General features: G+C 41.9%; 1 protein-coding gene across 1 annotated transcript; it reads right to left on the bottom strand.

Moving 5' to 3' along the window:
* Nucleotides 1-673: 673 nt before the first annotated feature.
* On the bottom strand, nucleotides 674-19,433 carry LOC111972529 (divergent protein kinase domain 1C-like). The gene is made up of 4 exons (XM_023999532.2): nucleotides 18,623-19,433; nucleotides 6,771-7,454; nucleotides 4,376-4,540; nucleotides 674-1,261 (listed from the first exon to the last, which is right to left on the bottom strand). The coding sequence occupies exons 1-4, from the start codon at nucleotides 18,836-18,838 to the stop codon at nucleotides 992-994; spliced, it is 1,335 nt and encodes a 444-aa protein (XP_023855300.1). The 5' UTR covers nucleotides 18,839-19,433; the 3' UTR covers nucleotides 674-991.
* Nucleotides 19,434-21,027: the final 1,594 nt, after the last annotated feature.

Genomic DNA, 21,027 nt, shown 5'->3' with positions numbered 1-21,027 from the left:
TCTCATAGCAAAGGGTCTGAATACTTATGTAAATAAGYTATTTCAGTTTTAAATTTGTAATAGCTTTGCCAAAAAAAAMWAAAAACTATTTTTGCTTTGTCATTAAGGGTTGTGTTGTATTCACTTCTTCATCTCAACCAAAAATCCAAGTTAAAGTCAAATCAAACTTTAAACGCAGTTTCCGYTATTTTTACTTACATTTTTGGTTGAGATGGAGATTGAGATGTGTTTTGCCCCCCCTCCCATCCCATCCCACCCTCCCATCCTGTCCAAAGCCTGTTCTTCATCTTATTTCCTCCCCCTGTCCTGTGGTGAACCAGCTGGAGAGCCTAGGGAACCTGATCTTTTTGGAAGCTAAGGCCACTGAAGAAAGAAGGGGAGTACTCGCACAGCAGCATCGCRATTTCCCWTTGGAACAGGCGACCAGGCCGGATGGTGGGAACCAAGCGCAGTTTCTGATKTATGCTTCTCCCKGTCCATTAGCCTGGAAAGGGTTGACATGTTACTTGAAACAAAAGGTGGACCTGACAACAGGCAGCTGTGGTTTCGGCTAGTGGATCACAAGCGGGTGCATGACTACAAACCTTTTGTTCATACAGACATTGCGAAACATTTTCAAAAAGCTCTGAAGTGATCATGAGATCATAGGCCGACTGTACAAAAGGGTCAAAAGAAAGTTTCTGCATTTATTTGAGGTAAAGATGACTCAAATAGAATGACCACTTGCTTGATAGATCGCCAATTATTGGCAGATGCTACAGTACTACCTCTGAAACTGCCATAGTCTGCTTACTGTAGGTACTAAAGGCACATAGTCAGTGCTACCTCCATCAGTGCATATTTTGTCACTTCAACKACCAGTATCATCCAGTCCTCAGGAACCACCTCACAAAATGCAAAACATTAAAAAAAATGTAATAAGTGTCCCATGAAGCCAATACGGTTTGTTTCTCCACTGTACAGATTTTGTGAGGGTGAACAGTGCAATGCTTCAGAAGTTGAGAGCTGTGTGAGGGTGAATGCCCTCTCTATCGTCGCCCCCTTCGCCCCAATGCTCAGAGGATGTCCCCTGGTGGAGGAGGCTCGTGAGGAGGTCCAGCAGCCGCTTCTGGACCGCCCGGTCTTGCTCCTCATCCTCGCCCCCCGCAGTCTCGACGCACTCCTGCACCGCTCGCTGGAGGTCCACCTGGAGGGGGAGGCCCGCCTTGGCACCCAGCAGTGTGGGAGAGAACCAGGGCCTAAAGATCTTCTCACAGATCACCTGTCCAGAGCAGAAGAGGGGGTGACAGACCAGAGAGGAGTGAAGAAAGGAGGAGAGAAGAGGMGYMGACAGTGAGAGACCCAAGAGGAAAGGGGGTAACAGAAAGTAGAGAGAAGTGGAGGGGGAAATCAGTAGTCATTGTGAGAGTGACCTACTGTTCCTCTGTTCTTATTTAATTATCACTGGGGTCATTATCAGTCATATTCTTATTACACGCCAATTTGAAGGGGACATAAGCCACCCAGACACAAATCCCCTCCTTGACCCCTGCASTCGCTAAAAGACAAAGCCTCTATTGTCTCCTGGATGGCAGGCWGTACAATGGAGAGGTAGGGGTCAGCGAGGGTTACGATAAGTGATCAGAAGTGGAAGAAAGGTATCGCAGCAGCCACCTGTGGCCTAGAGGTGGACCTGGTGTAATCACGTATACAGCATTGTCTGGGAGCTATCCACTTCTCCAGGGCATCCGGCGGTGTGAGTGACAGCAGTATGTCAATTRATCAATTGGATGCGTAGTGTGTCAAAGACTAGGTATTGACTCCAAACCGGTATTCAAACAAACTCAGATCTGCAAACTGCGTACTGCATTTACTTTTGGGTTGGGATTCAATCTGATTGCAGATGTGGACAATATGCCATTTAAAGGTCATTTCCGATTGAGCCTGACATGTCAGTGTTCACCATGAATTTGGTCTCCACGAACACAGAAATATTGCCTTTATAACGTGCATTGCCGTAAAAATGCTATCGGATTGGATCCCGGCCTCAAGGGTGATATGCGTGTGATCTCCGCGAATGTCTGGGAAATGATATTTAAAAATGRATTTCCGTGTGCAAGGCATTAATAATTTGCATTAGATTACATCCTTTACAATCCCTTGCAATTCGTGATTTATTTGGATCTATGCCCCTTGACACTAATGATACTATTGAGGAACTCCTGAAGTCTTATCGAACCTGGATTTGCTTCTTATATTGTGATCATGCTCTGAAAAACCCTAGTGTTATCATAAGCAATTAACATTCCTCGTAGCACCCAACAACACACTCATAATTAAAGTAATTAAAAGTTGAGGGCTTTAGTATAGATATTGAGAGGATCAGCCAAGTTACAATTCAACAACTTYTTTAATTGTAATGTGTAGAGTGAGTTGAAAATACAATGAACAACATATAAATGCAACTTGCAACAGTTTCAAAGATTTTACTGAGTTACAGTTCATATAAGGAAATCAGTCAATTGAAGTAAATTCATTAGGGCTTAATCTATGYATTTTACATGACTGGGAATACAGATATGCATCTGTGGATCACAGATACCTTTTTTTTTTTTTTTTTAAGTAGGGACGTGGATCAGAAAACCAGTCAGTATCTGGTGTGACCACCATTTGCCACATGCAGCGCAACACATCTCTTTCACATAGAGTTGATCAGGCTGTTGAAATTGGCCTGTAGAATGTTGTCCCACTTCTCTTCAATGGCTGTGAGAAGTTGCTTGATWATGGCAGGAACTGGAACAATCTGTTTACAGACAGATTATTTCACTGTATCACAATTCCAGTGGGTCAGAGGTTTACATACACTAAGTTGACTGTGCCTATAAACAGCTTGGAAAATTCCAGAAAATTATGTCATGGCTTTAGGAGCTTCTGATAGGCTAACTGACATCATTTGAGTCAATTGGAGGTGTACCTGTGGATGTATTTCAAGGCCTAACTTCAAACTCAGTGCCTCTTTGCTTGACATCATGGGAAAATCAAAAGAAATCAGCCAAGACCTCAGAAAAACAATTGTAGACCTCCACAAGTCTGGTTCATCATTGGGAGCAATTTCCAAATGCCTGAAGGTACCACGTTCACCTGTACAAACAATAGTACGCAAGCATAAACACCATGGGACCACTTAGCAGTCATACCACTCAGGAAGGAGACGTGTTCTGTCTCCTAGAGATGAAAGTACTTTGGTGCGAAAAATGCAAATCAATCCCAGAACAACAGTAAAGGACCTTGTGAAGATGTTGGAGGAAATAGGTACAAAAGTATCTATATCCACAGTAAAACAAGTCCTATATCGACATAACCTGAAAGGCCGCTCAGCAAGGAAGAAGCCACTGCTCCAAAACCGCCATAAAAAAGCCAGACTACAGTTTGCAACTGCACATGGGGACAAAGATCGTACTTTTTGGAGAAATGTCCTCTGGTCTGATGAAACAAAAATAGAACTGTTTGGCCATAATGACCATCGTTATGTTTGGAGGAAAAAGGGGGAGGCTTGCAAGCCGAAGAACACCATCCCAACAGTGAAGCACTTGGGTGGAAGCATCATGTTGTGGGGGTGCTTTGCTACAGGAGGGACTAGTGCACTTCACAAAATAGATGGCATCATGAGTATGGAAAATTATGTGGATATATTGAAGCAACATCTCAAGACATCAGTCAGGAAGTCAAAGCTTGGTTGCAAATGGGTCTTCCAAATGGACAATGACCCGAAGCATACTTCCAAAGTTGTGGCAAAACGGCTTAAGGACAACAAAGTCAAGGTATTGGAGTGGCCATCACAAAGCCCTGACCTCAATCCTATATAAAATGTTTGGGCAGAACTGAAAAAGTGTGTGCGAGCAAGGAGGCCTACAAACCTGACTCAGTTACACCAGCTCTGTAAGGAGGAATGGGCCAAAATTCACCCAACTTATTGTGGGAAGCTTGTGGAAGGCTACCTTACATTTTTACCCAAGTTAAACAATGTAAAGGCAATGCTACCAAATACTAATCGAATGTATGTAGACTTTTGACCCACTGGGAATGTGATGAAAGAAATAAAAGCTGAAATATTCTCTCTACTATTATTCTGACATTTCATATTCTTAAAATAATGTGGTGATCCTAACTGACCTAAAACAGGGCATTTTTACTGGAATAAATATCAGGAATTGTGAAAAACTGAGTTTAAATGCATTTGGCTAAGGTGTATGTAAATTTCCGACTTCAACTGTATTTGTACGTATTGAACATTTCTGGGATCTTTAATTTCAGCTCATTAAACATGGGACCAACAGTATTTTTTTGTTCATCATAGTATGGAATAACGTTCATATTTCGATGCAACCATACATACCTGCAGGTTGCTATTCCTCCGCTTTGAGCTGCACTTGTTCGTCTTCATGTTGCATTTGGATATGCAGTCGAAGAAGTCGCAGTCGTCGTCGTTAGTGCAGTTCTGCTCGAGGATGTCTCGCATTTTGGGCTCGAAGAAAGCCATGTCCACATCTATAGCCACCACCTGCAGAACAGCACAGAGAGAGGTGAGTAAGTGCCGGAGTCTAGTCAAGTTGCATTGCTGCCAACTCCGGAGCTCACACTGACCACAGAGGCAAGGATTCAACAGTCAAATGTATTAGGCCTATCCTTTCTTACATCCACTACTTTCAGTCTTGCTTTTGCCCTTTCATCCATCTCCCTATTCCACTGTCTGAAAAACACATTTTTTTAAAGGGAGGGTAATAAATCAAGAATAACCAAATTGTAAGTATTCCTGTTGGATATACTTGGAATTTGTCATTGACGTGATCATAGAGAAAAAAAGTATTTATTTTCTCTCACGTTGCTGTTTAAGGGAGTTGCTGTTTATCTGCATGGCTTGATATGTTTGTCCTCTTTGCAATAGATGGCTCGTGAAGAATGACCCCACTGCAGCACTTCATGTCAGCTACAGCTGATTTATGGCAGAACACGCCACCAAATAAATAAAACRTGTCACCGTCGAACCTTGGAAGGTCTTAGTGATCAGTGATAATAAGAGACAATAAGCATTCGTAGCGTTTGAAGGAGCTGCAGATCAGACAGACATGATAATAAGTGCTATTCTCAACGAAGCAAGCCAACCCAACATATACCCCAATATACTTTTAATATATACAATATAGCCCCTAATATACGGTTTACCCCAACATACATTTAATATACACAATATACCCCCTCAATATACCTCCCCCCYTATACAACATAGACATTTCACTTCCTCTGTTTGTTATCACATGAGAAAACGGAAGCAGAGATCAGCTGTATCCCCTGGAGCTATATACTTAGAAAAACAGAGGAAGGAGGGATTGAAAGTCTACTTTGTTTTCATTTACAGAGCAGCTGAAACATAAACAATAACAAGTTTCCTTTGGCTTCGTCTCTTTTCTCCTGGTCTTTGTTCACATTATCACATGAGCTCACGGTTTGTGTAAACCATGATAGGTACGATACTATTATGTTTAATTTCAAACAGTGTAATCTTTTGAACATCGATGCTTTCAAAAAAGTGGAAACTTACCAGCAATTATACAGGGAAAAAAACATGASGAAAAAAAGGTCTGCAAACCGGGTTTTCTTCGGAACATTCACAAGCAAAATAAAAGCTTGCATGTTACTTTTTATCGTCAAAGGGTAATTTGCATTGGCATTCTGACCCGCATGCATATTACACACTAAATGATGTCCATATAACAATGGTTATCTCATTAAGGGCCTCATCAAAGTAATGTTTTCCAGTCACGAATGCCGCTGCAAAAATGATAATATGGTGTATAACAATGATGTAATTCTCTCCATCCTAAAATAGGAATAAGGATTTCCTTTCAAGCTAAATATGCGTCATAGTTACATAAGCCAAGTCTACAGACCCTGAAGATAATACATGTGTTTTTCATTGATTGCTCAAACAGCTGTTTATGGCCCTTTTATGGAAATCAAATGAAAATGGTGCCGAGGACTGTAATACCCTCTGTTCTCACACTATCCTTTTGTGTGAATGATGTTAGCTTTTCATTCCACTTACGTGACCTATTCAGAAAATAGTTATGTCAATGTTGATGTCTGTTCGTGCTATGAATCACCCATCAGCAGAAATACAACACAAATCCAATGCAAGCTGTTCTTTGCACCTTGCTCTCAGTCCTTGATGAGTCATAATCAGCCAAATATGCACAGGTTTCAAACAGACAAAACTAAGGTGAAAACCAATGTAGTACAATGTTGATAAATGGCACAAGCGGCCATTTTTGTTCTTGTGGAAAACAATTAAACAGCCTGGAGCCTCGTCATTCTTTATACACCGCATTGCTCTCATCAAACSGTTTGCACTCTGCGGATGAATGTGCCGCCGTATTGTGTGGATAAATTAACTCATGCGAATGGGGGCAACATCGGGTCGGTCTGTGTGTCTTAGTGTGAAAAAAGGGTGCTAGATTTCCTAACCTTGTCTTGTTTACACAGGAAGAATCTAAACTCCCCCACTAAAGAGAAACATATCTCAGATCTATGACGGTTACCCAGCAGCCGTTTTGGGACTGTTTTAATGACAGCTTTCCCTTCACGCAAGGCTCCCCTGTTGTTTTGTGTGAGGGAGTCAGCAACTCTTTGCTTTGAGGTGTGTGCGTGTTAGTTGAATATGTGTCTATGGGTGTACTGTGTGTGTGTGTGTTCCTTTGCAGGCTCAAGTGTGTGTGCAAACGTGGTCGGCTCACCGTAAGGTCCTTCCGGATAGCAAAGTTCTCCGGCTTGATGTCACACAGGTGGAGGCGGTGCGAGAAGTCGTTGTCGAAGCGCCACGCCATGTCCAGGAAGCTGAGAGCGATGCGGTGCACCATGTCCCTCGCCGTCCATGGGCCCGCCGATACCTCCTCCAGCGAGAAGATGTTCTGGTCCCAGGCGTGGCCTGCCGACAGGTACTCCACGGCGTAGAAGTGTCCGCAGGAGCCCAACACCTTGGCTAAGTGGCGGCTGAGGTCATGCAGCACCCTCAGGAAAGTGTACTCCTCCTGCTGGAGCAGGGACCACAGGGATGCTAGCTCGGCCCGCGAGTAGGTCCGCCCATGCTCCCTAAGCCTCTGGCCCCACAGCGGCGGCAGCGAGGCGTTGCCGCTTATATCCAGCCCCAGGGAGTTCCTGATCTCCAGGGTGGCGTAGAAGATCACGTCCAGAGGAGAGAGCTCCTCGGCTGGGTCCTGGTACTCCAGGAGGCCCAGGCTTTCATATGAGGAGAAGTTTTCCAGTTTGGACTTGAGCACCACGGGTGTGCCACGCCACCGGGCCTCGATCACCTTCTTACCGTTCTCGTAGTAGAGGCAGCGCCTGTACTCCACCTGGCCGCTCACGCACAGGTCCTCGCACAGGTCACCGGTTAGGGCGCCCTCGCGATACTCCTCACACTGGGACAGACAGACAGACATAAACACACACACAGACAAAATCAAATTATTTTTGGTGTACATAATACGGTTGTCATGCATTTGAGGGAACAACAATTTATCAGAAAACAGTGGCCATTTTTCAACAAAATGTGATTTGTAGTCCATGTCTCATCCTAATAAGGGAATGGCACTGTGTGTTTGTGCTACTGAACCTAAAATGGGCAATTCTGTACGCATCAGTACATTTGATGCACATTTTTCAGTTGATGGTGAATTATATAACATCACACTTCAGACTCGGCCTCTAACCTGCTCTCAATGTCTCGGATTAGCGAGCAAATGGGATTGTTATAAGTCTCGGTGCGTAGATGTCGGTCCAGAGGTTGGAAATTATTAGTGTTCCTGGGGGATTAGAGAGAAAATTCCCTCTCTGCCCACATTCCAAAGTAAACAGCTGTCATCTTGAGTTGGTCACGATTTCAACGAGATCAGATGCCTAATGGCTTTACTGGGTGGCATGGCATTAGCACTTTAGCCATAGCTGTGTTTCCCTTATCACCAACCCTCACAATGGTTTATTGGTCCTTCCCCACCCTTTCCTCTGTGGCCTCTCTTACAAGTTACATTGAAATTGCAAGCCTACAAGCCTAGGCCATACTTTATACACAATGTAGTGACACAATGAATTTTTATTAATTGGTGAAATAACACATGTAATTACACTGGTAATAATTTAAAACAATGCCGCTGAGGACAATTTATTTTCATTACAATTAAGTGTTGTCCATATAGCATAATTATATTTATATTTCACAAAATAAATTAAGAGTCAACAGTATTGTCCTGATATTTAATGCACAATATAAATTCCTTGAGTTTCATACTATATATGTATTGGCAGACTTTACTGCGCTCCAACTTTGCTCTCTGTTAAGCTGGGTGACATCACAAATGAAAGTGGCCTGTCTCAAGCTGTATCATATAGTTTGACGGCCACTGCAGCCAGCTAAAATACCTAAGTGTCCTCCCCTTATCTCTAGAGGATTGAACTCAGAGACCCCTGCAATTATTTTGAGGTCCCTAATGTGCCCCTAAGATCTCTCGGCACTATGTAGGCTAACCTGTGCTGTGGCCAAAACGTTCCAGCCTAGGCATCTGGCCCAGGACAAATCTTTTTTTTTTACCCTTTTCATTGCGGCTGCCACGTTCCACACGTACATTTTAAATCCCTGTATTTCATGGTACTTGCATCATTTCGAACTGCAGCTGTTTATACTGTAGCTTCTGTTTGCATGTAAACTTTCCCACCATGGTGGTTGGACTGTGTGCAAGTCTGTCATGGTGTTTTACTTGCATTTGTATATGCGTTGGAGTTTACAATGTACATGTAATTGATTGTTGGAGAAACCAATGTATATAAAGACCCCTGTCTGTCTGTAACGCGTCGAATTGTGATGAATAACGAAAGTGAATTCCAAATGAACATGGCTTCAGCTATATGTCATACTATCAGTTGTGGATATGTACAGACGAGCCAAATTACAATACAAAAGCTAAAGTTAAGAAATAGCCCACAGCATGTTTGTGTTGGTCCCGTGTGGCTCAGTTGGTAGAGCATGGCGCTTGCAACGCCAGGGTTGTGGGTTCATTCCCCACGGGGGGGCCCGGATGAATATGTATGAACTTTCCGATTTGTAAGTCGCTCTGGATAAGAGTGTCTGCTAAATAACTTAAATGTAAAATATAAATGTGTTGCGTTTCAAACTCTAACTAATGACAAACAGCAAATTCTCCAGTGAACACTGAGAGTGTCGTATCAACACTGAACGTGTGAAGTCTGTGGACCCATATGCACACCGGAAACAATGTTAAATTGACACATTGCTTAGTTTAAAGCCTTAGTAAAATATTTGCCTTGCTTTTCTAGTAAATTGTCGAGTTTACCACCCYTGGCTGTATTTGCTAGTGACAGAGAGATGGTTGGTGCATTCACACATTTTCAATCTTATGGACTTCACCAAGTGAGAACCTAAGCGAATATGTTCTACATTTTTTAAACAATTAACACACTAGCATACTTATTTCATAAGGTCTTATTTTGAGGGCCTAGTTTTACCCTAACATAGGGGCTTTAAACTTATCACTTTGAGCAAAAACCACAAACATAGATATTGAAACAAACTATTCTAAAAATCAACCTGCAACAGAGCAAGCAGGGAAATATGATGATTATAGTTTTGGTTTTGGTTCAAAGTGWTGTGTACCTGTATTAAAACTAAAACTAGATCTCAGTTGGTGAATGCAACAACCATGTCTCTGTCACTAACAAATACAGCCATGGTGTTAAGTCTACAATTTGCTTCAAAGGCAAATATTTTAATAAGGCTTTACACGAAGCAGTGTATTAAATTAACATAGTTCAGGTGGGCATATGGGTCCACAGACTCAACCCTTTCAGTGTTGATTTAACACTCTCAGTGTTTATTTTGTTTGAATTAACATTGGAGAATTTTCTGGCTATGAATAAGTGGTTCAAGGGAAACAATACCCTCCAGACTTTGAAATAGTCCACATCCTTAATGAACCTTTGGTTAACCAGGCAATTGGTTAACCAGCCAAGACACATCATCATGATTGTAGGGTTTGGATGAAGCAGTGAAAAAATCAGAGGTTTTGTTTGTTTTCTGTACTTTTCCTTCTTTTATATTTTATTTCTCGAAATCCCCCAAAAAGACAATGAACAAAGCAAACATCTATTGGCCATCAATCAGAATCAAGGACCTATCTGTTGGCTGAGAAAAAACGAAATTTTGTCTCTGGGGCACATTCCATATTCTGTATTGCAAATACATTGACCTTAAAAGGCACAACAAAAGCGAATCACATAAGTTTCTGATTTAACTCAACGGCATGGTTTACTAAGTGTTTACACCGCTGCAAAGATCGTTCCACTTTACAGGATCATTTATATTGTATTCCTATTCTATGACTGGAATTCAATCAAACAGAAAGAGKCAATGTTTACAAACTACTGCCCATTTACACACACTTTTTACTCTGAAAACCGAAGGCATCTACCTATGAAGAGAGTCTACCTGGAAGTGGCAGTAGGCGTAGGTTTTTACACTATTCATCATTCTGTAATCGTATTAGGTCATGGGAAATGGAGCTATAGCGTAAATAATGTGAAATCCCTTAGCATGTGTGTAATAACAAACAAATCGCTTGAAATTAGATTAGTTTCAATGCATGTTGTAAATTTTGTTAGATTCCTCTTATTCAAATAATCTTAAAAACAAAATGATTTTGTATAATTGCACTTTGGGTCCTTATTGAGCTCTCCCCTTGGCGAAGTAATGGTTAAGTCTGGAGTGGACCAGTGTGCCTGTGGTCTGTCGAGCGGAGCGCAGCCCGGCCCAAGCGTTGGTCAGAGTAGGCATGTGGGGAATGTCCCGCGACAGTAGCCTTAGCTCTACTTAGATTCCTCTCCCTCACAACACAGGAAAAATGAGCCTGAAATCAAAGATCTGCTCAAATATGTCCAGAGAAGACCTTTTAGTCGATAGACAATCGTATAAATATATACGTTGTAGCCTAGATTATATAGGCTTACATTTGGCTCGAATTGCCAAGCGGGAACAATGTGAGAATTATTTTGGCTCACTCGCGGCCAATGTAAYCAAGTACTGTAAATCAAATCAAATCAAATCTTATTGGTCACATACACATGGTTAGCAGATGTTATTGCGAGTGTAGCGAAATGCTTGTGCTTCTATTTCCGACAGTGCAGCAATATCTTTCAAGTAATCTAACAATTCCACAACAACTACCTAATACACACAAATCTAAGTAAAGGAATGGAATAAGAATATATACATATAAATAAATATATGGATGAGCAATGACCGAGCGGCATAGGCAAGATGCAATAGATGATATAAAATACAGTATAAACATATGAGATGAGTAATGCAATATATGTAAATATTATTCAAGTGGCATTATGAAAGTGGCCAATGATTTCAAGTCTGTATGTAGGCAGCAGCCTCACTGTGTTAATGATGGCTGTTTAACAGTCTGATGGCCTTGAGATAGAAGCTATTTTTCAGTCTCTCGGTCCCAGCTTTGATGCACCTGTACTGACCACGCCTTGTCGATGGTAGGGGGGTGAACAGGCAGTGGCTCGGGTGGTTGTTGTCCTTGATTATGTTTTTGGCCTTCCTGTGACATCGAGTGCCGTAGGTGTCCTGGAGGGCAGGTAGTTTGCCCCCGGTGATGCGTAGTACAGACCGCACCAGGCTCTGGAGAGCCCTGCGGTTATGGGCGGTGCAGTTGCGGTACCAGGTGGTGATGCAGCCTGACAGGGTGCTCTCAATTGTGCATCTGTAAAAGTTTGTGAGGGTTTTAGGTGACAAGCCAAATGTATTCTGCCTCCTGAGGTTGAAGATGCGCTTTTGCGCCTTCTTCACCACACTGTCTGTATGGGTGGACCATTTCAGTTTGTCCGTGATGTGTATGCCGAGGAACTTAAAACTTTCCACCTTCTCCACTGCTGTCCCGTCGATGTGGATAGGGGGGTGCTCCCTCTGCTGTTTCCTGAAGTCCACGATCATCTCCTTTTTTTGTTGACCTTGAGTGGGAGGTTGTTTTGTCGTTGTTGGTAATCAAGCCTACTACTGTTGTGTCATCTGCAAACTTGATGATTGAGTTGCAGGCGTGCATGGCCACTCAGTCATGGGGGAACAGGGAGTAGAGGAGGGGGCTGAGCACACACCCTTGTGGGGCCCCAGTGTTGAGGATCAGTGAAGTGGAGATGTTGTTTCCTACCTTCACCACCTCCCCAAGACCCAATTGCACAGGGTGGGGTTGAGACGCAAGGCCTCAAACTTCATGAGCTTGGAGGGTACTATGGTGTTGAATGCTGAGTTGTAGTCAATGAACAGCATTCTTACATAGGTATTCCTCTTGTCCAGGTGGGATAGGGCAGTGTGCAGTGTGATGGCGATTGCATCATCTGTGGACCTATTGGGGCTGTACGCAAATTGAAGTGGGTCTAGGGTGACAGATAAGGTGGAGGTGATATGATCCTTGACTAGTCTCTCAAAGCACTTCATGATAACAGAAGTGAGTGCTACTGGGCGATAGTCAGTTAGTTCAGTTACCTTTGCCTTCTGGGTACAGGAACAATGGTGGCCATCTTGAAGCATGTGTGGACAGCAGACTGGGATAGGTAGAGATTGAATATGTCTGTAAACACACCAGCCAGCTGGTCTGCGCATGCTCTGGGGACGCAGCTAGGGATGCCGTCTGGGCCGGCAGCCTTGCGAGGGTTAGCACGTTTAAATGTCTTACTCACGTCAGCCACAGAGAAGGAGAGCCCACAYTCTTTGGTAGCGGGCCACGTCGGTGGCACTGTATTATCCTCAAAGCGGGCAAAGAAGGTGTTTAGTTTGTCTGGAAGCAAGATGTCGGTGTCCATCATGTGTCTGGTTTTCTATTTGTAGTCTGTGATTGTCTGTAGACCCTGCCACATACGTCTCGTGTCTGAGCCTTTGAATTGCGACTCCATTTTGTCTCTATACTGACATTTCACTTGTTTGATTGCCTTGTGGAGGGAATAACTACACTGTTTGTATCCGGCCATATTCCCAGTCAACTTTCCATGGTTAAATGCGGTGGTTCGCGCTTTCAGTTTAGAGCAAATGCATAGTAGTACCATAATTGATACTATTGTTGTGTTGAGTGTGCATTTGGGTGGACATTGTGTTTATTCATTTTAAAATGGAGAAGAGCAACAAATGCATACATTTTGAGGGCACTGAGTGGGTTGCCTGTTTTACAAGAAGATCAGTTCACTGGGAGTAATAGTTTTCCAAAATGATGTTTGCACTATACACAACATCATTGCTGCTTGTTGGACTCAAACTAWACCAATTTATTCAGTGGCCTGAATAATGTTACATGAATTGATAGTTTAGCTGTGGGATTCAATTCTTCGTCATATTGTTTCTAATCTCAAAAGGCTGGTTTATACTAGCACATATATTTACAAATCACGAAAGTTACTGCAGATAGTATTAAATCAGATCAAAATCAAATCAAAGCTTCGACATCTYCATTGCTTGCTGTTTGCAGTTTTAGGCTGGGCTTTTGTATACGCACTTTGTGACGTCTGCCGATGTAAAAAAGGCTTTATAAATACATTTGATTTGATTTGACCACAGATATTATATTAATGATTTGTATGGCCTGTTCCATCTCCACAAGTGGGTTTACATACCTGTGAAGCCACACAGTACATACATGTTGAGTGCTACTATTATCACGGTATCATTAACCAATCATGTTATTCACAATGGCATGACATAAAAGGAACACAATAGCATATTTACAGTTTCTTTACAGATGGTAGAATCCATAATGTGTGCTTTTTGTAACAGCACTGCAATTATCCTATGAAACACAACCATCATTAGAATTCACATTGCCGCGACCTTGGCACCATTCCCTATCTCCAGGCAATGCCAATTTACGGCTGGCTAAATGCGTGCATAAACATTTACATTTACATTCAAGTCATTTAGCAGACGCTCTTATCCAGAGCGACTTACAAATTGGTGCATTCACCTTATGACATCCAGTGGAACAGCCACTTTACAATAGTGCATCTAAATTAAGGGGGGGGGGGGTGAGAAGGATTACTTTATCCTATCCTAGGTATTCTTAAAGAGGTGGGGTTTCAGGTGTCTCCGGAAGGTGGTGATTGACTCCGCTGTCCTGGCGTCGTGAGGGAGTTTGTTCCACCATTGGGGGGCCAGAGCAGCGAACAGTTTTGACTGGGCTGAGCGGGAACTGTACTTCCTCAGTGGTAGGGAGGCGAGCAGGCCAGATGGTATTTAAAGACATTTTAAAAAGCCAAGCTGTAGTGTAAGCGCCAGAGCAGAAACCTATTAAGGTGTGCAATAAAAAGCTTAAGGGATTTGTTCAATTAGTAAAGGCTGCCGAAAACACAAAGTCCCTATTGCCGGCTGAGAGTCAAGCTCCCTTGCCATTGTGAGAAGTGTTCCAAGCAGGATATATGCTTCATCGTTGCAAATCAAGAAACCGTAGATAATCATAGAAATATTGGGACAATGTTAGTCCTGTGTCTATCGTCAGGATATGGAGCATTTCCATCAAAATTCGCCCTCAAAGTCACCTACTGCCTTCCCTGTGTGTGGTTATGGTAATATGTTCACAAGGTATCAGTGTAATAGTGTCACGCCCTGACCTTGGAGATCCTTTTTATGTCTCTATTTTGGTTGGTCAGGGCGTGAGTTTGGGTGGGCATTCTAGGTCTGGTGTTCTATGTTGTTCTATGTTTTGTATTTCTATGTGTTTGGCCTGGTATGGTTCCCAATCAGAGGGAGCTGTCTATTGTTGTCTCTGATTGAGAACCATACTTAGGTAGCCTGTTCCCACTGTGTTTGTGGGTAGTTCTTTTCTGTTTAGTGTTTGTAATCACCTGTCAGAACTGTTTCGGTTATTCCTTTTGTTATTTTGTATTTAGTGTTCAGTTTCAAATAAATAATATGAACACGTATCACGCTGCACCTTGGTCCTCACCTTCTTCCTCTGAATGCCGTTACAAATAGGTTTCATCTAGTAATTCAAAATACCATCAACTGATAAATAATGGCCCAGTGCAGTCCATAACGTGATATTCCTATGTTATATACAGTACCAGTCAAAGGTTTGGACACACCTACTCACTCCAGGGTTTTTCTTTATTTTTTACTATTTCCTACATTGTTTTTATCAAATATATGTGTATCAAATACATATGTTTTACATCAAAACTATGAAATAACACATATGGAAACATGTAAAGTGTTAAACAAATTTGAGCTGTTCTTGCCATAATATGGACTTGGTCTTTTACCAAATAGGGCTATCTTCTCTATACCACCCCTACCTTGTCACAAGACAACTGATTGGCTCAAACGTATTAAGAAGGAAAGACATTTCACAAATTAACTTTTAACAAGGAACACCTGTTAATTGAAATGTATTCCAGGTGAATACCTTATGGAGCTGGTTGAGAGAATGCCAAGAGTGTGCAAMGCTGTCATCAAGGCAAAGGGTGGCTACTTTGAAGAATCTCAAATATAAAGTATATTTTGATTCGTTTTTGTTACTACATGATTCCATGTGTGTTATTTCATAGTTTTGATGTCTTCACTTCTACAATGTAGAAAATAGTAAAAAATAAAGAAAAAACCTTGAATGAGTAGGTGTGTTCAAACTTTTGACTGGTGCTGTATATATTTCCACACTATGAGGTTGGAATAATACAGCATAAGAGCTGTTTGAAAAGACTGCCTGACATTTCTGCCTGTTTTGGTGGGATGGAGTTTTGGCCTGCCTGGTGACATCACCAGGCGGTAAATTACTTAATAAACCAATAAGAAAGAGAGTCCCAAACCTCTCTGCCAATAATAGCTAGTTTTCAGTTTCCCCGACCCCACTCAGACCACTCCCAGACAGTCCTAGCAAAATTATTGCTTTAGAAATTGCTATTTTATAAGGAGCTATTTATTTGGGACAATTTTAATTGAAAACAATCACAGTAAGGTATTTAACTTTCACCCAAAAATTATTTGATATTGAGATAAAAACGACAGCATTTAATATACAATTTAGCCTCAAGCCTGTGTTCGCCTCAAGCCACATAATATATCAATTTAGCCCCAAACCTCCTATATGCAACGACATTTAGATTAGAAGCTAAATAAACTATTAACTCATTTATAACTTTACCAGAATAATGAGGTAAATCCTCTATGTACTGTATGTGGGTACATTTCCTCCAGCTTCACAAGGTCCTTTGCTGTTGTTCTGGGATTGATTTGCACTTTTCGCACCAAAGTACATACATCTCTAGGAGACAGAACGCATCTCCTTCCTGAGCGGTATGACGGCTGCGTGGTCCCATGGTGTTTATACTTGCGTACTATTGTTTGTACAGATGAACGTGGTACCTTCAGGCGTTTGAAAATTGCCTGTGGACTTGTGGAGGTCTACAATTGTTTTCTGAGATCTTGGCTGATTTCTTTTGATTTTCCCATGATTTCAAGCAAAGAGGCACTGCGTTTGAAGGCAGGCCTTGAAATACATCCACAGGTACACCTCCAATTGACTCAAATGATGTCAATTAGCATCTAAAGCAATGACAGAATTTTCCAAGCTGTTTAAAGGCACAGTCAATTTAGTGTATGTAAACTTCTGACCCACTGGAATTGTGATACAGTGAATTATAAGTGAAATAATCTGTCTGTAAACAATTGTTGGAAAAATTACTTGTGCCATACACAAAGTAGATGTCCTAATCGACTTGCCAAAACTATAGTTTGTTAACAAGAAATTTGTGGAGTGGTGGAAAAATTGTTTTAATGATTCCAACCTAAGTGTATGTAAACTTCCGACTTCAACTGTATATATTATATTATATTTTTTCAGTGCAAGTTGAATTACCTTTGGAAAAAATGGTGCAAAGCTTTTAGAAATCCAACCCTTTCTGTCTTGTGTGGTTTTGGCAGTGAAGTGATCTTGGTTAGCCAGAATGGGATAAGTTACTCTATCGTCTTGTTATGATTTGGGTGAGAAATAACAACTTCAGTCTCGGTCTCCACCTACCTGGAAGAGATTTGTGTCTCACTTCCACAAGTGACACACTGAAATGAAATGTAATCACACACTCAATATTGTGTGTAATCTACTGGTTCAAAAGTGCGCTTTATGTGAAAGCTTTAGAACCAAGAAGTAATCCCAGAAAGAATTGTGATTCTTTTGTTTGAGGTTCAGGGCCACTTCTAGAAGTTAAACCCAGATGAGTATCCAATCGTAATTTTATTGAAATACAGTTAAGTCTCACTGTATTGTTTATCAAATCAAGACTTACTCAGGGGAAAAAGCATAGAGAAATAAAAACATGGAAAATGTCTAATGCACCATGTCTTACAGTCTTATTACTACCAGCAATCATTTTTGAGAAAATGTCCTCCCCATTAAATGTATTGTCGTGAAATGCCTCGAGGGCTACGGAAAGATGTTGGGGCTGAAACATTAGTCGGTGTACTTGGTAGAGAGCGTGGCAGTGCAGAAATAATTCTGTATTTTCCCTTACGAAAAAAGATTGCAGTCAGAGTGCTGTATAACTGCAATACACTGTAGTATAACTGTCGTTAGAATGCAGTATAACTGTAGTAGGCTGCAAATACTGTGTCCAAAATAACACAGCCGACTGCAGTTACTGCACTTTCACTGCAGTTTCAAAACTTCAATCTTTTTTGTAAGGTTTAGAGCAAGTTAATTAATCCCATCACAGTGTGTTACTCTGTGAATGTTGGTTGGTATAATTCAAAAGATATTTGTCCAAGACAGATAGATGTCTATTGATTAAATAACTTTACCTTGAGAAAATATTTTGAATCTGTCTACTCTACATTATCTTCATGTGTAATATTGCTTGGCTTAGTGTGTGGTTTGTGTTNTATATATATATATATACATACACACCAGTGTTAAATTGTGTTCATAAAAAAAATAACATTATGATGAAATGTTCACTTAGGATATCACTTGCTGAAGTCCAAATACAACAACCATGTCTCTCTCACTAACAAATACAGTCATGGGTGGTAAATCTACAATTTACTCAGAAGGCAAGGAACTCAGTTTTAAAACAGCTATTTGAATAAGGCTTTACACAGAGCAGTGTGTTAATTTAACACTGTTATGGTGTCTATATAGGTCCTCAGTCTTGACAATTTCAGCGTTGATATAACACACCGTGTTAAATAAAATGTTTATAACACTGGCTAATTTGCTGTGCAGTAGCCCAGAGGAGGTTAAGAATAAGGGAGGTTTATTGTCTAATACTGCTTAGGAATGCTCTTCAATTGAGTTGTGATTCAGTTAAGTCAATTCAGCTTAATTGCGTGAGTGTTGGTCGGTGGAATTAAAAAGGTATTTGTCCAAGACCAAGTCTACATTATCTTAACCTGTTACATTATTTTGCTTAGTATGTGGTTTGTGGCATGTTTGTCACACACACACACACACACACACAAACACACACTAACCTCAAGTTCAGTGTCAACATCAAAATAGAAGCGTGAGCCCTCCATCCCCCGTAGGCTACTCACCACTCTCTGCAGTATCCTCTTGCTCTTGTCATCCGTGCAGTAGTCGGAGAGGATGGTCCGGTGCACAAACACCAGGCCATTGAGGAACACCCAGGAGCCGAACCAGAGCAGGGCGAACACCAGCGTGCTCCTGCGGCACACCTTCAACCCGAGCCACCTGAGCAGACAGCGCCCCCGCGATGGCTCTGGCCCCATGGCCCTCCGCAACGACCACATCTGTTGACCGCAACCCCCTTTCAACCCCTGGTTAAACCGCTCAGGGGTGAGAGCTAATTAGTCAGCACCCACTCAGCCCGATTGTCTTGCATCTCTGGTAGAAGTGGCCGTCTGGTGTTGGGGAGCTGCAGGGCTGCTGGTAGGGTCTGTCCTGCTGGGTACATGCTCTTCTGGTTTCTCCTCTCTATCTCTGCCGCCTGGTAGCTCCCCATGGCTGGCCCGTTGACTGGCTGGCTGGTGCTTGTCTGGAGGCCAACCCTGCCCCCCTTGAGACAGCTGCTGGTTCTTAAACTCAGGCGCTCTGCCCCATTTGGTTTCCTTCTCCTGGGCTGCCTTCCCAGCTCCCAGCTCCTTCCTCTTTTTGTGTGTTTTTGTATGTGTGTGTGTTTTTCCTGAATAAGCATAGCCAAGTGCACTGATTGAGAGGCTGTGTTGTGAGTGCACGCACGGCCAGTCAACTGCTCTGAGCACCTCTTCTACGCTACACTCTTCCTATCAAACTGGAGAGACTCCCCTGCAGTTTTCTCTCTCCTGTCTTATCTCTACCCCTATTTCCATTATTTTTTCACCATCTGTCTTTCTCTCTCTCTCTCGCCCTCTTTCTCGCTCACCCCACCTCTTCCCCCTTTCCTCTGCCTCCCGCCCCCTTGTTATGAGATCGCCTCCTTTCGGGTTGCAACACTCTTTTTTTACCGTTACCACGGCAGCCGGGACTTTGCTAAGACACAGTCCCTGCACAGTTGTGTCTGCCGAGTGTGCTGCCAATTCTTATTAGTCTCTCTGTGTACTTTCTTTCTGTGCCACACATAACATGCATAACTGTAAAAACAGCCCAGGTGTTCTTAGGCTCTGTGATAATTGCTCTATTTGTAAATGGGGATAAAATATGGCAAGTGAAATACAGCCCCCATCAACAGATTTTATTTATTTTTAACAACAAATAGTTCACCTGAAGGATCCTGTTTGAGACGCCTATAAAGGGTTGAATCTTCAAATGTTGGTCCTGCTGCCTCAAGGGAATAGATTATTTCCCACTCTCTCCATTCTATCTTCGCTCTCTCTCTCTGTACTCTCTCTCTCTCGGAGCAAGAGTAGCAAGTGCCCAGAATGTCTAATGACTTCACAGAAAAGGCACCATAGCCCTTGCGAAGCTCTGTGCACATTTAGTGTGGAGTTTTGTGTCATTTTAATTGGCAATTAAACAGTCTTGTGTACTTTGTGTAGCTCCTCAGCATTGGCATGATCTAACACTCTTCTTCTCTAAACTCATTAATGCTATCCACTCATCAGAGAAGCCAGGCTGATTTTAATGGTCTGACACCATTTCCAAATTGCTGGATAAGCATATATTTTAAATTTGGTTTTACCCTATTATYTCTAATCTTGAAATGTACAAATTTCACATAAAATGTACAAAAAAAMAAAGAGTAAACACTCCCAATACATATCTATTTACACTTATGCAATGCAACATATGTCTTGACAGCGCAATGAATTGTTAGTATGACATATGTTTGATCAACACCATACGTATATGTATTTTCACCTCATTCAGTTATTTTGTTGGGAACTTGTACTCACTTGCTACCTTGGTGAATAATCTGAWCACTTGATCACTTGATTATAACCTTTCCAAGTCTATAAATATACATTTACCGAGTTCTGTGTATAACCTCCTTAAAGCTGTATCACAGCGCCATCTAGTGATCATAGGTACATGTAACTATAACAGGTTAATAACAGATGAGCAGGCCCCTGTATTCATTCATATGAATGTGAGAGTGGTTAAATATCTCTCAGCTGTTTACCAAAACAGAGGTGGGGATCCAACTGTGCTATTGTTCCAACTACGGATTCTCACTTTAATGCCAAGATAAGGTGATATTTCTCAATTTCTACTTTAGATTTAGGGTTAGTTATGTGAGCTAGCCACAACAACGGTAGTGTTTGTTGGCTCATCAATGAGCTGCTGTTACTGTAAATTGTTAGCTGCTAACGGATATATCCCAGCTAACCATTGGTAATCTTATTCAAATATGGCATACAGCAAAAACAACAGTATCTATGGCTAGACTAGAGATATGCCCCTTGCTATATTCTTTCACTGTTTACAGCAGGTCTCCAGCTATTCACAAAGATACTCTTGAGGAGGATTCAGAACTGCTCTGCTTCACTATCAGCCTGATAGG

This window comes from Salvelinus sp. IW2-2015, linkage group LG14 (assembly GCF_002910315.2).
Source record: "Salvelinus sp. IW2-2015 linkage group LG14, ASM291031v2, whole genome shotgun sequence".
NCBI classification, from domain to species: Eukaryota; Metazoa; Chordata; class Actinopteri; order Salmoniformes; family Salmonidae; genus Salvelinus; species Salvelinus sp. IW2-2015.
The sequence above is the reverse complement of the archived record's forward strand: the minus strand, read 5'-3'. Positions and strand labels throughout refer to the sequence as shown.

What these genes read in the sequence shown, in the direction of transcription:
- LOC111972529 (XM_023999532.2), bottom strand. Translation starts at nt 18,838, where the DNA reads ATGTGGTCGTTGCGGAGGGCCATGGGGCCAGAGCCATCGCGGGGGCGC. An exon ending in AGAGGATACTGCAGAGAGTG is followed by an intron (nt 7,455 to 18,622) that starts GTGAGTAGCCTA and finishes TGTCTGTCCCAG; the next exon opens with TGTGAGGAGTATCGCGAGGG. An exon ending in CTATCCGGAAGGACCTTACG is followed by an intron (nt 4,541 to 6,770) that starts GTGAGCCGACCA and finishes GCTGTTCTGCAG; the next exon opens with GTGGTGGCTATAGATGTGGA.